At 31.6% G+C, this 15,209-nt stretch overlaps 1 protein-coding gene across 3 annotated transcripts; it reads right to left on the bottom strand.

Annotated features, from left to right (window-relative positions):
• Window positions 1–899: 899 nt before the first annotated feature.
• LOC127737599 (tumor necrosis factor ligand superfamily member 6-like) lies at window positions 900–14,070 on the bottom strand. 3 transcript variants are annotated; one of them, XM_052248433.1, is made up of 6 exons: window positions 13,935–14,068; window positions 13,691–13,740; window positions 5,629–6,037; window positions 3,970–4,003; window positions 3,529–3,630; window positions 900–2,913 (listed from the first exon to the last, which is right to left on the bottom strand). In XM_052248433.1, exons 3-6 carry the CDS (start codon window positions 6,001–6,003, stop codon window positions 2,507–2,509), a joined length of 918 nt encoding a protein of 305 aa, XP_052104393.1. In that variant the 5' UTR covers window positions 6,004–6,037; window positions 13,691–13,740; window positions 13,935–14,068; the 3' UTR covers window positions 900–2,506. The 3 variants fall into 3 exon arrangements, with proteins under 3 accessions (XP_052104393.1, XP_052104394.1, XP_052104392.1); XM_052248434.1 differs by having other exon boundaries at window positions 5,629–6,038; window positions 13,691–13,732; XM_052248432.1 differs by lacking the exon at window positions 13,691–13,740 and having other exon boundaries at window positions 13,935–14,070.
• Window positions 14,071–15,209: the final 1,139 nt, after the last annotated feature.

Genomic DNA, 15,209 nt, shown 5'->3' with positions numbered 1-15,209 from the left:
TACAACACCAAAACTTTGCTATCTACTCAATGTGTTATTTCTAATTTTAAAATCCTGTCAATAAATTCATAACATGGTAAAGCTGGCTCACATAACCTTTGTTCCAAATTTCAGAAAGCTCTGATCTGTATGTCCTGAGATAAATGAACTGAAAATGCCATACATGGTGATAATGTGTAAGACTATATAAGTATTCAGTGAACAGGAAAGTTGGTGGGTGATGAATCTGAAAAGGTGTCGCATGACATCACATGAAGCTTGATACCAAATTTCAGAAAACTAATTTGTAGTTCCTGAGAAAAGAGCTACAAAAATTTCACGGATGGACTGAAAGTAAAATAGATGTGAGTTTTTATTTCTCATTAATGGATATTATATTGGAAGTGGTTTTTTTTAGCCCTTAGTGCTATTTTTAGTCCTGTCATCCATGTTAGTTAAAAGGCAGGGCAATGTAAATTCTAAAGTAGACTAGATCCCATAACATTTAACAAAGAATTTCATGTAATGCTAATAGTTGATATGTTTGTAAGCTAAATAAGAAAAAAAAGACCTCCATGTCAATTGTTTTCTGGTGGATAGTTGTCTCATTGGCAATCATACCACATCTCCTTATTTTAATATGTTTAGCTACAAAGAGAAAGTCAATTTTTTTGTGTGCTTTTTTTATTAAAAAAACTAAAGACATATTTACAAAACAGGACAAAACACAGATTAAGTTATAAGATTAAAATACATTAGTTCAAAAGCTTTCAAGCTGAGCATTTAAAATGCTTCTTTATATTGGTATAATGCTACAAAAGAATATTGCCATTTTACAATGATTTATGAATAATTATAACTTAACAACTCTTAATCAATATATTACATTTTCATGAAAAATTAAGTTTCTTACTTTTTAATTTTATTTCTTAGCAACTGAATATCAAATTCAATTAAAGGCAGGACATCATCATTAATGTTAAGGTATATAAAAACTTATTAATCCCCATGTCTATGCATGTTATTTTGTTCATTTTATTTAATTTTAATTTTTTTAGAGGTAGTATAAACTGCCCTTAGAAGTTAGGAATGCTTTGCTAACCAACAATAAAGAAAAAATGATATACATAGTTTAAAATATATAACAACATACAAACATTTTTTTGGGTGATTAATTCTCTATAAAACTATAAAATCAACAAATTACAAGTTGTGCAGCATGTCCTTCACCAATATGGTAGAAATTGGTAAGAAATCATTTAAAAAATAATGGGTTATATACTCTCTCTTTCCAATGTATACACAACATCTCAATTTAGTTTATTATTTGAGTTTTAATACAGTTGTGTTAAAACATTAAAGGAACAACAATACGAGTGTGATTGCATATTTTTTCTTGACTTTTTTTTCACTAACACAATAAATGGTGTTTGTATCGAAAAGAAATCTGCTAGCACTATGGTGTGAAAACTAAAAAAAAAATAATTTTTTATTTTCTCAGCACATATCTTGAGCTGTCTTAAATCGAAAATGGTATCATTTAAAAAAAATATAAGTTAATAGGTGTAACCTAAATTATATTGAGTACAATAAGTAAATATGATAATAAAAGTTACATAAAGCTATTTATTGTATGCTAGTACATTAACAATCAAAGCAAAACAAGTTAGTAGGGCATTAAATATATACAATGTCACACATTTTGTTTGTATTTCCTGTTTAAATACAGTAACAACTGATGCGATCTTGCTTGGAGTTGCACAATCATTAAGTGTATTCAATAGTGTTGTGTAGTTTTATGGTATCAATAGTGTTGTGTAGTTTTATGGTATCTTTGGTATCTTTCGCCTCTCTTTTAGCTCAGAACAAAATTAGACAAATTATATTTTAGTAAGGTAATTTGCAGTAGCAGGCCTTGGATTAAAAATAAAAGTGGGGTTTGAGGGCTCCATAAAAATATATTGGATGTAGATGGACGCAGTAAAAAAAATGAAAAATGTATAATAAATTATAGAAATAATTATTTCCCAAAGAGGATGTTCACAAAAATCCGATTTAAAAAGAAATGGGATTTTCAATTATCATACTTTTTCTTCCCATATTTCATGTTGTCAGGAATCAAATAAATGATGAGAAAAGTTGAAACAGATTTATTTAAACAGGAAATATACCTTCTGATCATAAAAAATGTTATAAGGAATGTTACAACCAAAACTATTGAAAAAAGAAAACTCTAATCAACACAAACACAAAATCTAAATATGGCACTGATTATTACTGAAGTGATAAAAACAGTCCTTTAAATTCTTATGTTCAAAGTAATTCACTTGTCACAACTTTCTCAACTTAAAATATGTTTCAGTGATTGATCTCAATTTTTGTCAATTAGAACTTTACAATAATGAAAAAATGTTCTTACTTCTCCCAAAAACAATGAAAATTTTAAAAGCATGAAACTCTAAGATTGTCAATCCATATTTTTTATATATAATTGATGAAAACCCCCCTCTTGAAATTAAATAAATGTTTAAATGATATGAAGTCCAAAATAACTCTTTGAGTCTGCTCCATCAAGAATATTTGGGTCACTGACTTTCACCATCAATCTGTCATCCTTGTTGAAATTAAAGACTGCTCCAATATAACTTGTTGATTGTGTGCTGGTACCCTGGAATTTACAACGAGTGCGACTGTTTTCCAATAATTTATCTGGTTGTCCTCTTGGAGGAGTTTTGTACAGGTAGTGGCAAAGACTTTTGGTCTTATCTTGTGTGGCAGCACTGAAATCCAGTGTGACCTGGGAGTAGACATAATAATATCCTGGTTTGTTGATGACAAACTCATCCTTTGCGACATCATAGGTGACATTTTCTTTGAAGAAGAGACCTCTTTCATTACCAGTTGTCTTCCAGTCAACAATATGGTTGACACCATCTGTAAAACACAAAAAAAAAAAATTTCTTCTCTGCATAATATGGTTGATTTAAGGTACTTAAACACTAGTTATGCTGAAATATGTCAATACCTTTGCCGAGTAAATGTTTAGGTTCAAGTATTATTATTCCTTTTATAACATGTCAACAAATACTCTTTTTGTATCTCATTATATAATTAACTACAAAACATAAGTTTAATAACTGAAAGTATATTTTAAGTCCAAGGGCAAAAGTCGAAAGTATTTATATTGGAACATAAAAATCTGATCTGTTAATCATCTGTGCACATCTGCACACAAAATATCAACTCAGTATCTAAAGGAAAATGTATAGTGAAAAAGTCTGAGCAGATGATGTATTTCGAAAGAGCAATAGGATGCATTAGGGAACATAAAAATAAAACTATGATGTATAAACCCCAGTAACTTAGTGACAGGAGATTGACTATTGTTAGCTACCAATACACTGAATTCAAAGTGAACAATAAGGAAACTGGAAGCATCAATGAATAGGCTGTATTCAAGCATTTGAAACATTTGTGCATAATTTATTTTTGTTACAAGATCATATGCCAGAACCTATTCTCTACATTTTATGTTTTTCCCTAACTTACTTGGTCTTGTACCAGATATACCAGCAACCCTCGCCATAACTCTCGGTTCAAAGTCATCCACCTTACTGTCACATGCTGCCTGAAGTTCCTGGGTGTTCATTGCTGTAAAACACTTACATTATTAATCATTATTGCTATATATATATCAATTATTTTTAAATTAAAAATTAACAGACAAAACCAGTTCCTAACCTTTCATGCCTCTCTCAACATACATATTTTTTTTAAGTTGCAAAAGTCATAATGTTGCTGATCTTGCTGCAACATTCCAGATATGCTCGATATTTTAATAAAACTCCAATGTACTTGTATACATCCAACATCTATATTTTATTTTCAATACAATTTGTAAATAATAACTTGCCTTGACCACAATATAGAACTGGACCTAAGCTTTACATTTATTCAACTTTAGTTTTATACTTATGCAAAGATACATACCTGATGCTTTCATAGCATGTTTCCTTTCAACATACTGAAAAATAAAAATTTCACATTTCGTCATTTTTGTGGAATGGATATATTTTAAGGTTAGAAGTTCTTTAATGGAAAATGTCTGGGTTTTTATGATATTTGCATGTAAAACAAAAAAGTGGGACTAACCTTAATGAAGGCCATATTGTGACCTATAGTTGGTTATGTCCACATCATTTGGTATCTGGTGGATATTTGTCTTATTGACAATTATACCACATCTCATTTTTATATTATATGTCAAAAAAATCATGTAACTTTAATACATTTATATTTCCTGATCTATATTTTAATAAAAATAGTAAAACATGTAAACCAAAAGAATTGAAAGGTGTAGAGGTCTTGAAAAATAGCATAAAATGTTATATAATTTCACCAAAAATTGGGATTTCTGACAAAATGTCAGAATTTTTTATAAATTTGAAATGCTATTACAGCTGAAATTTCTGTTTTTACATTGTTCAATCAACTTTTAAAACTTAAAAAAGGAATTTGGTAACTCCCCATAATTTGCCCCAAAATAAAATGGAAAGACATGCATGACAAAGCCATTTTCTCTCTTATGGTTGGAGTAATAAAGAATTGAGATGTCACAATTCATCATTTTGTAAGACAACAAAAAAATATGACTAACTTTTGTCTTACATATTTACTTTAGGTCTTCAAACCTTGTGAATTTAACAATAAACTGCGAAAAAATAAAATAAATATCTTATTATATCAGACATTAGCCGCAGCCTCAAAGAAACTGATGTTTTAAACAAATATGCAAGTCAAATATAATTTGTAAAAAGGTTGTTTCTCATATCATATTTTACTGCAAACTGTATGTACAATGTACGATGGCTATTTTTTGTCAAATATGAAATTTAGCACATTTAGACGTCAAAAGTCTCATTTCAGCACTTTTTAAAGTGACTAGAATAAAAGGATTGGAGAATATTGTTTTGTTTTACAATTTCAGGATCAAATAATTAAAGAATAACTAATCGAAGAATTCAAATAGAGAAAAATATTCAACGAGTGACCGAACAACACATTAATTCACGAATGCGCGTAGCGCATGAGTTAATTATCAGTGTTGTTCGGTCACGAGTTGAATATTGTTCGATATTTGAATTCTTTGATTAGTTATTCATTTTATTACATTGGCAAATGGCTTTTTTTAAGGAAATTAATGTAGAAAATGTAAGGAACTATATCTTGTTCCTACGCATTCACAATTTGTTTTGATCCGACGTTATCGACGTCTTGACAACGCCTATTGTTGTATGACGTCAGAGAGTGAAATAACCACGTTTATTTCACATGTGAAATTATCGGTTTTTATTTGACTGGGAAATCAATGTAATTCATTGCTACCAATGTAATAAATACTTTTATCATGACTCCTCCCTTCACTGACAATAATAAATCATTTTTCATTTTTAAATGGTTTTTAGGAGTTTCCAAAAAGGTATAAAGAAAGTGGTTACATTCAATGATTTTGTGATATCTGCATACATTCTATACATTAATACACCTGTTGAAAGAATTTTCATTTAACTCTGGAGGCTTGAAAATGATATGGACCTATTTTTTATACATGTATTCCGATGAAATTACACTGTTTATATTACTACTTACCAATTCCATTAATTTATCCAAGTTTTGACCCTCATCTGCACAACAAATCTCCTTTCCATTTTCTTTTCTCTTAGAAAATTGTCTGAAATTAATTGGATCATCATCAGGATGGATGGAAATCTCATCACAAGGCAGACAAAATGTCTTGGAAGGGTTGATAATTACTCTCTGGGATTTATCCTTTACAAAAAAGGCAATGATGAAAATCAAGATGGCCAGCAAAAAGACATTCAGAATCCCGAGCAGAATGGTCAGAGTGGTCTTTTTCATGTACTTTCCTCCTCCTCCTTCTTTTTTATCCTTTTTAGCTTTGTCATCTGGTAGCATTGCTGCACGCTCCTCCGGTATATTTGCACCACCAGCATTGTCAGCCATTGTTTATATTCACAGTTTGCTTCTCTATCAAGTTCTACAATATGAAACTGTTATTGTAAATGTCATTTACATGTAATATAGTCAGTATAGGGTTATGTTTCCTTGCAAGATTTCACAATGGAGCTACATTTGTTGATACAAATGCATCAACAAATGTATCACAATTCAAATTGCAATACAAATACAGTCTTGGGTCAAATGTGTTATTTCATATAAAAGCAAAACTTGACTTGGATATGAACACTTCTATCTTATTGACATTCTATAAGTTATTAGTTCTAAACATTGTTTTATTGGTCAATAATCTATTACTTGTTTTCTAATAAAAAGTAATTGTGTAAATTTAATTCGGATATTTTTCTATGGCAATTTCTGATCTGCTAATATCATAGGGAAATAATTTACATTATTTATAATCAGCAAAATATATATGTTCTGTCAACTTTCAACCACAGGTACAAGTTGAGATTAGATTTTTTTCAAATATAAAAATTATGTATATATATTCTTAAGGCCAATTTAAATTAATTAGATTTTCATCCAGATTTTAAAAAAAAAATATGGGGGTGGTGGAAGGATTTTATTTTATAATTTTTATTTCCTCCGAAACCCTTTTGTGACATGTTCTATCATGAATATATAATGTTCTTCATAATTTTTCAGATTCTTAAATACATATTTTTGATTGACAACCACTGTTCTACATGTAATTGCCGCTTTAGAAACATGATTTTAGTAAATAGCAAAAACGTGGAGAAATGCTCTCTTTTAGACTACCTACATCAAATTTATTTTTATTTCTAAGCTATGGTTTGTAGTGCCCATAAAATGAAGCATATGCATTGGTATGCAACACAAGTATTATGAGTACAGAGTGAAATGAAAACTTAAAATACTAGGGTTGATGCTTTTAAGATTATTATGCAAGGTGCAAATATAATTACAATTGAAAACATGGACTTAACCAAAAAGAAGAAGTTGTTTAATGACTCTATTGAGGGACTGGGAACAGAAGGTGTGTGCTGTTTGTCAACAAAAAAACGACAGCCTTGTGGTACATCTAAGGACTTGTTATAATACATTTTGTTTGTTGGCCGACTTTTTTTAATTAATAATACGGTCATAATTCGGACAAGTTTGTGTCAATTTATTTATTCCAGTCATGTTTTTGTACCAATGTGTTCCACGATTCTTGCGCTTCGGATATCATTCACAGTCCAAATTTCCTGACACGAAGTCATTTTCTAATCACTAAATTTTGTGACATACCACGATTTGGGTTCTTAAACACCGCCTATTACTTGTAACCCAAATACTTCATGCCCTTCTCGTAAACAATCTCTATTCTCGGTTAAATAACTCTAAAAAATACCAAGGATTTGTATAGTGTATCACTATACAAATCCTTGGAAATACGAAAAACGAAATTTTAAACAGGAAGTTATGAATAAAACGATATTATGGGTGGTTACCAGAAACGGAAATGAACAAAATACAGAAATCGTAACTTTTTGAATAAACTGCTTCGCTGAGCGCAGCTAGATACGCCCGCAGAGGTCCAACCCTGAACAGTTGAGGCAAAAATGGACACAATATTCAAGCTTGATTCAGGTCTGAATTTGGATTGTAATTAAATATTTGACACATTATAGGATTCTGAATAAATGTAGTCAAAGAACTTGAAATTAGTTATATGAATTGAATTTATATTCAATTAAAGATTTCTTGCTGTTGTGCAATACTTAGTAAATCTGTTGTCAGACTATAAACAAATAAAGTTCAATTAATTCTCAATGTCATATTCAGGGATGGGCACGATTACTGACAAATGTAATCGATTAATAATCGATTACATGAAGGTATTTTGTGCAATCGATTAATAATCGATTACTCAGATTTTTGTATGTAATCGATTGCAATCGATTACTTTATCAAAAGTAATTACATTACTTTTCGATTACTGTCAATTACATGCTTCAAAATTTAAAACAAAAAAAAAGTAAGTTAAAAACTATTATGTTGATCAACGTTTGTATAGTAGATATTTAGAACTTTACCAAAAAACAGCATTTAAATCATTGTTTCCAAATTATAAGTTGACAGTTGTTATCTAGATGGAATCTCTTACTGAGGATCAGAATTATTTTAAAAAATCTAGAAATTTGACTTTCAACATGAATTAGAGATGACATTGCATTCCATCAATCACTTATATATATGTTCAAGGTTTTATTTCAATAATTTTGCTTCCGTACTGACTTAAGGTAGCTTTTTTGTTTTTATTCATTAAAAGCAGGTATATTTTAGCATAGTTATTTACAATGTTGGAAGTTTTCTCTGAAGAAAGTATAAAAAAGTAGAATTATTAATTAGTTCAGCTAATTTTAAGGATCAAAATTTATAATTATAATGACAAACATGATTTAATCCTTTTGTTGGAAAACCACCTTAATTATAGGTTATAAAACTGCCAATTGAGTACAATTTATAACCTGGGGCAAAACATTGTAAATCTCCATCTTAATTAGACAAACAGTAATTGAAATAAAAACAAAGTATGTGTCTTATATAGTGATTAGAAGACTTTGATCATCTGATTAGTAAAGACAAGAAGTTTGTTAAGATTTTTTTATTCTATAATAAAATTATAAACAGTATATATTTATAGTGTCAACAAGGGATACATGTATCTTTTTCTGAAAAGAATTTCAATGCATAGGCATTGGTTCACTGTTAAAAGGATTTTGTGTACTTATTTTTTATATACATGTATATCATAACATTATAAGAAATCAACTGTTTATCTATTAATTCTAAGCTTAAATCTTATTGAAAAGTATGCTTTTAGGAAATTTAATACAAATAAGCTTACTACTTTAAGGAAGTACAGAACTTAACTTAAGACAGTCATTTCTTATTTTAAATCTATTTTCTTATTTCAAATCTATTTTCTTATTTTAATATAAAAGGTGTTGACTTATTGACAAGCATATAAATCCATTTGTTTCAAAAGCTAGATATAAAGTAAATTATGGTAGGGGATCTGGTTGATCATAATGCAGCTTGAGACAATAGATAGAAATATAAAGGCAGTTGATAAACTCTTAAGTCATATCAGTACTTCAAAGTGATGAATACATAAATGTTTTCATTTAAAATAGGTTATATTTCATCAAACTATTTTACTAAAGTAATCGAAATGTAATCGAAAGTAATCGATGATTACATCATGATTTTTGCTGTAATCGATTAAATTACGATTACATGTAATCGAAAATGTCTTCGATTACAGATTACTGTCGATTACTGGAAAAAATGTAATCAATTACAATCGATTACGATTACAGATTACGATTACCCCATCCCTGGTCATATTAGAAATTTATGAAAATAAAAAGGGAGCTTACATCAATAGATATAAACAATTCACCAAAGTTTCATGAGAATTGGTGACAGCATTTTTGAGTTATTGTCTGAAAACTGGAAAATCACCCCTTTTTTTAATGAATAAAACCCCATAACTCAGAAATGTAAAATGTAAAATTTATAAAATTCTAAAGGGAGCTTACATCAATACATACAAACAATTCACCAAAGTTTCATAAGAATTGCTGAAAGCATTTTTGAGTTTTTGTCCGAAAACTGGAAAATCCCCCCTTTTTTTATGAATAAAACCCTGTAACTCGGAAACATAAAATCTAAAATTTATAAAAATCGAAAGGAGCTCATGTCAATAGATATAATCAATTCACCGCAATTTCTTGCAAGTTGGTGAAAGCATTCTTGACTTATTGTCCCAAAACTGGAAAATCCCTCTTTTTTTAATAAATAAAACCCTATAACTCGGAAACGTAAAATCTAAATTTTATAAAAAACGAAAGGGAGCTCACGTCAATAGATATAAACAATTCACCAAAGTTTTATGCAAATTGGTTAAAGCATTTTTGAGTTAATGTCCGACATGTTGACGACGGACGGACGGACGGACGGACAGACGGACAACGGTATACCATAATACGTCCCGTAAACGGGCGTATAAAAATAAAAAATTTGGGGCGGGACGATTTCAGAGGGGTGAGCAGGGATGAAGATCTATCAATTAATTTTAATTGGCCTAATACACTAACTCATAGTGTATTCAGTGTTGATACATATATTTTTTTAAATCCTGTCTTCAATCTGAGCTACCAACAACTTCTTTCATATTGACATTTTTAAAAAAGTAATTTGTTTTAAAATTATTTCCCTTGTTATTATTAATTATCATGTGTAAATTTATTTGTTTGATGAGTGAAATTTTGGAATCAAAGAGCATGATTGCTCTAAGGGATACGATTGCCATTGTTTTCATTGATATTACCGGTAGTCAGTATAATGACAAAGTTCATGTGTGATTTTGATCCTATATACACCGTTTGGTGGTGCACTGGACAGTCGGAAAGTGCAGATTATGCAACAGGTAATGCTCAATCGACGTACTGCACGCAAAATCTAACTGATATAGGACAATGGTGTTGATTGAAAATAACGACATTCCAGGCCTGATCCCAATAGTACCTGGGATCGGGCCTGGAATGTCGTTATTTTCAATCAACACCATTGTCCTATATCAGTTAGATTTCGCGTCCAGTACTATGATTGAGCATGCACGACAGTGTATAAGATGGTTTCAGGGTGGGGATTTTGACCGTTTACAAGTTTTCAAAAAGAAGGGGGGTGGGGGTGATCCTCATGGACTTCCCCTATATTTCACTTGATTTGTGTTATTGTCCCGTACAAGAATATATATGGTTTAGGGGTGGGGATCTCGACCGTTTACAAGTTCTTAAACAGGAGGGGGATGGGGTGACCCCAGGGGACTCGCCTTTTATTTCATTTGATTTGTTTTGTTGTCCCATACAAGAATATATATGGTTTCAGGGTGGGGATCTTGACCGTTTACAAGTTTTCAAAAAGAAGGGGGGTGGGGGTGACCCCAATGGACTTCCCCTATATTTCATTTGATTTATGTTATTGTCCCATACAAGAATATATATGGTTTAGGGGTGGGGATCTGGACCGTTTACAAGTTCTTCAACAGGAGGGGGTGGGGGTGACCCCAGGGGACTCGCCTTATATTTCATTTGATTTGTTTTATTGTCCCATACAAGAATATATATAGTTTCGGGTTGGGGATCTTGACCGTTTACAAGTTTTCAAAAAAAAGGGGGTGGGAGTGACCCCAGCGGACTTCCCCTATATTTCATTTGATTTGTGTTATTGTACCGTACAAGAATATATATGGTGTAGGGGTGGGGATCTCAACCGTTTACAAGTTTTCAAAAAAAAGGGGGTGGGGTGACCCCAGGGGACTACCCCTCAATTTCATTTGATTTGTTTTATTGTCCTATTCAAGAATATATATGGTTTAGGGGTGGGGATCTCGACCGTTTACAAATTATCAAAAAAGAAGGGGGGTGGGGGTGACTCCCATGGACTTCTCCTATATTTCATTTGATTTGTTTTATTGTCCCATTCAAGAATATATATGGTTTAGGGGTGGGGATCTCGACCGTTTACAAGTTCTTAAACAGGATGGGGTGGGGTGACCCCAGGGGACTCGACTTTTATTTCATTTGATTTGTTTTATTGTCCCACACAACAATATATATGGTTTCGGGGTGGGGATTTTGACCGTTTACAAGTTTTCAAAAAAAAGGGGGGTGGGGGTGACCCCAGGGAACTTCCCCTATATTTCATTTGATTTGTGTTATTGTCCCGTACAAGAATATATATGGTGTAGGGGTGGGGATCTCGACCGTTTACAAGTTCTTAAACAGGAGGGGGGTGGGGGTGACCCCAGGGGACTCGCCTTTTATTTCATTTGATTTGTTTTATTGTCCTATTCAAGAATATATATGGTTTAGGGGTGGGAATCTCGACTGTTTACAAATTATCAAAAAGAAGGGGGTGGGGGTGACCCCCATGGACTTCCCCTATATTTCATTTGATTTGTTTTATTGACCCATTCAAGAATATATATGGTTAAGGGGTGGGGATCTCGACCGTTTACAAGTTCTTAAACAGGATGGGGTGGGGTAACCCCAGGGGACTTGACTTTTATTTCATTTGATTTGTTTTATTGTCCCATACAAGAAGATATATGGTTTCGGGATGGGGATCTTGACCGTTTACAAGTTTTCAAAAAGAAGGGGGGTGGGGTGAACCCGGGGACTCCCCAAATATTTCATTTGATTTGTTTTTTTGTCCCATTCAAGAATATATATGGTTTAGGGGTGGGGATCTCAACCATTTACAAGATAAAAGCACATTCTCAAATTGAAGGGGGGTGGGGGTAAGAATATATATTTATCTACAAAATGTCTAATAATGAACAGTAAATTTCAAATTTCATTTATACAGTCCTTCTAGTAAATTTCAAACTTTATATATACAGTCCTACAGATCTTATCAGGAAACTGAAAATTTTCAAATAAATCTGTCACTCCAATGATATTATATGCTAAGATATAACCCAGATCTAATTAATAATTAATATTGTAATTAACTTCAAAATGCCTAATAATATAGCTTATAATCATTACCACTAAGGAAATAGATAATTTTCAAATAAGTCTGTCACTTCAATTTTTATTGTGAGATAAGACATTATGCTTAGTCATAAAAAAGATAACAAGAGTAAAATATTTAAAAATTCCACTTTTGGATATCAAAAATAACAATAACTCACAAAGGAGATAAACTAAAATCTTGAAAATTGAACTAGACCTTCATTAAGTCCCAGGAAACAACATATTTTAATTTGAAAAAAATTTGTTAAAGCGTTTTCATGTTATTGTGCTGACACTGTTTGGCAGCCGCCCGTAGGTCCGCCCAGCCGCCCGTAGGTCCGCCCAGCCGCCCGCCTTACATCACCATTTTAATAACCGATATTTCCTTCGAAAATCCGGTTAAAAATGGACATCACCTTGAACTCCTAAACATATAAATGAACCAAAATTTAAAACAAATAGAAGACTAACAAAGGCCAGAGGTTCCTGACTTGGGACAGACCCAAAAAATGGGAGGGGTTAAACATGTTTGTCAATAATCAACTTGCAGCAGAAATTTCACCTGGCATTTAATAGCGCTCTGATAAGATTTTACTAATATATGATGTTTGACTGAAAATGATAACAACACAGATCAGATGTATAGAACCATTCGGACCAGATATGTGGTTGGTTGTTGATATTTTAGTTGTTTGACTTTCCAGTTTCATCAGTTTTAGTTCAAAGATATGAAAATTGAACATAAATATAACCCTCACCCCCAATACACCTTATCACTATTTAGTGACTAATCCAGAAAAAAACAAGCGGTCACTTATACAACCTCCTGTTTGGGTCAAGTCTTGCAAAAGCAAAGGCCGGATTTGAATAAAAAGATAAGGTGTTCATACCAACACAATACAAAAGTCAAAACTAAAAAAAAAAAAAAAAAAAAAATACAAAAGTGAAAGTAGATTCTGTTATGATGTTCAAAGTCTCATTTGATGTTTGAATAGCCATTTGGTTCATTTTTCTAAATTCAAATAGTTATTTCATTAAGTTATAACAAGGATTTGTATAGTGTACTGTACACTATACAAATTTTTGGCTATAAGCACCATTTTAACTATTTTACCACTGGTACTGTGTGTATTTACCTGTCATTGACTGTTCAACAATAACGTTCTTTTGTCTTTCTACTTGAAAACTAGAAGCAAATGTGTTAGAGGTTAAGCTTATGTATGCAGGATGAATTGATGACAGTTTTCAAACATAATTCTGAAGTCTAAAACCGAAAGTCTAAATACGAAAACGAAAGTAGAATTTTTCCAGTTTAACCATTTTAAACAGTATTGCATATCTATTCATACACTGAATATACAATATAGAAATAAGCATTACCTGTTTTTCTTGTGTGATATAACGGCGTATTAACGTTTCTTTAAATAATCAATAATATTTCGATGGATGGAATTTTTGGAAATTTGAGATCAGGTTGTTCTATAGGTTATGTCCCTTGATTACCGGAAATAGTAGTTTCAGCACTTTGTTTGGTTAGAACACGTATTGAATACGAACGTGGGGAGAGAAAGGGGGTTTGGAGGGGATAGAGGTAGAGATATTGAACATAACAAAAAACAAAGAATAGAATAATGGGGTGCACAATATTCAGAACCGAGAAGAACCGGGAACTTCAGTCTTGTACTTATTGCATGTGACCAGTCCACGTGCATGTGACTTATTGGAACTAGGAATAGTTTCGCGCCAAAAAAAAATTAAAAAAAATAAAAATACAAATAATAATCATAAAGAATAGATAAAATGACTCTCATGCATATTTTTTATCTATTGGTCAATTAGGGATAGTCTATACTAAATAAACTTCATATTTGACCAGTTCTTCACATTTAAGATGTTTAAAAAGCTATTTATCTATAATGCAGAATGATATAGTATCCGAATTCTGGTAAAACAATTCTTATGAACCGTTTAATTTCATCCGAATGATTAGCCTTTTTTATGTTCGGACGAAATTTTTCGGCCTTTAAAAATACTTACCACAGAAATTGTTTACTATCCCGTTATAGTACTATCTAATAGCTATTAATTAAAGCACTGAGTCTATATAATCCCTAGACTTATTGCGGACCTATTTGTATTGTTATGAGTTACAATTTATGACTAAAATCAGCAAAGACCCCATCGAAACAACATCTTATACAAAAATTTAACAATACTTTTAGATATTTGGATGATATATTGGCTCTCAATAATGACGACTTCAGTATGTATACTAAAGAAATTTATCCTGTTGAACTTACCGTTTAAATAAAGCTAATACTAACAATGACCACTGTCCTTTCCTCGATCTTGATATCTATATCAGTAACGGGAAGCTTAATACAAAAAGGACAAGGTACGATAAGCGCCCGTTTTGGCCCCCCTATTTTCTCATTTTTCAAATTTTGTTTTGGAAAGCTACTTATTATGTTGAAATATTCCCTTAGCTTTGAAGTTTGTTTAGATGAACTTCAAAACCATTAATTTCAGCAACTAGATGAAGTGAGGGGGGTGTAATGGCATCAAAAACGTTAAAAGTAGGAAAAATTACGATTTTTGGCCTGTGTTTCTTAAAATTTAATAGCGTGCGCCTACGTGACCCGGAGAAAATTATGG

This window comes from Mytilus californianus, unplaced genomic scaffold (genome assembly GCF_021869535.1).
Source record: "Mytilus californianus isolate M0D057914Y unplaced genomic scaffold, xbMytCali1.0.p SCAF_4, whole genome shotgun sequence".
NCBI classification, from domain to species: domain Eukaryota; kingdom Metazoa; phylum Mollusca; class Bivalvia; order Mytilida; family Mytilidae; genus Mytilus; species Mytilus californianus.
The sequence above is the reverse complement of the archived record's forward strand: the minus strand, read 5'-3'. Positions and strand labels throughout refer to the sequence as shown.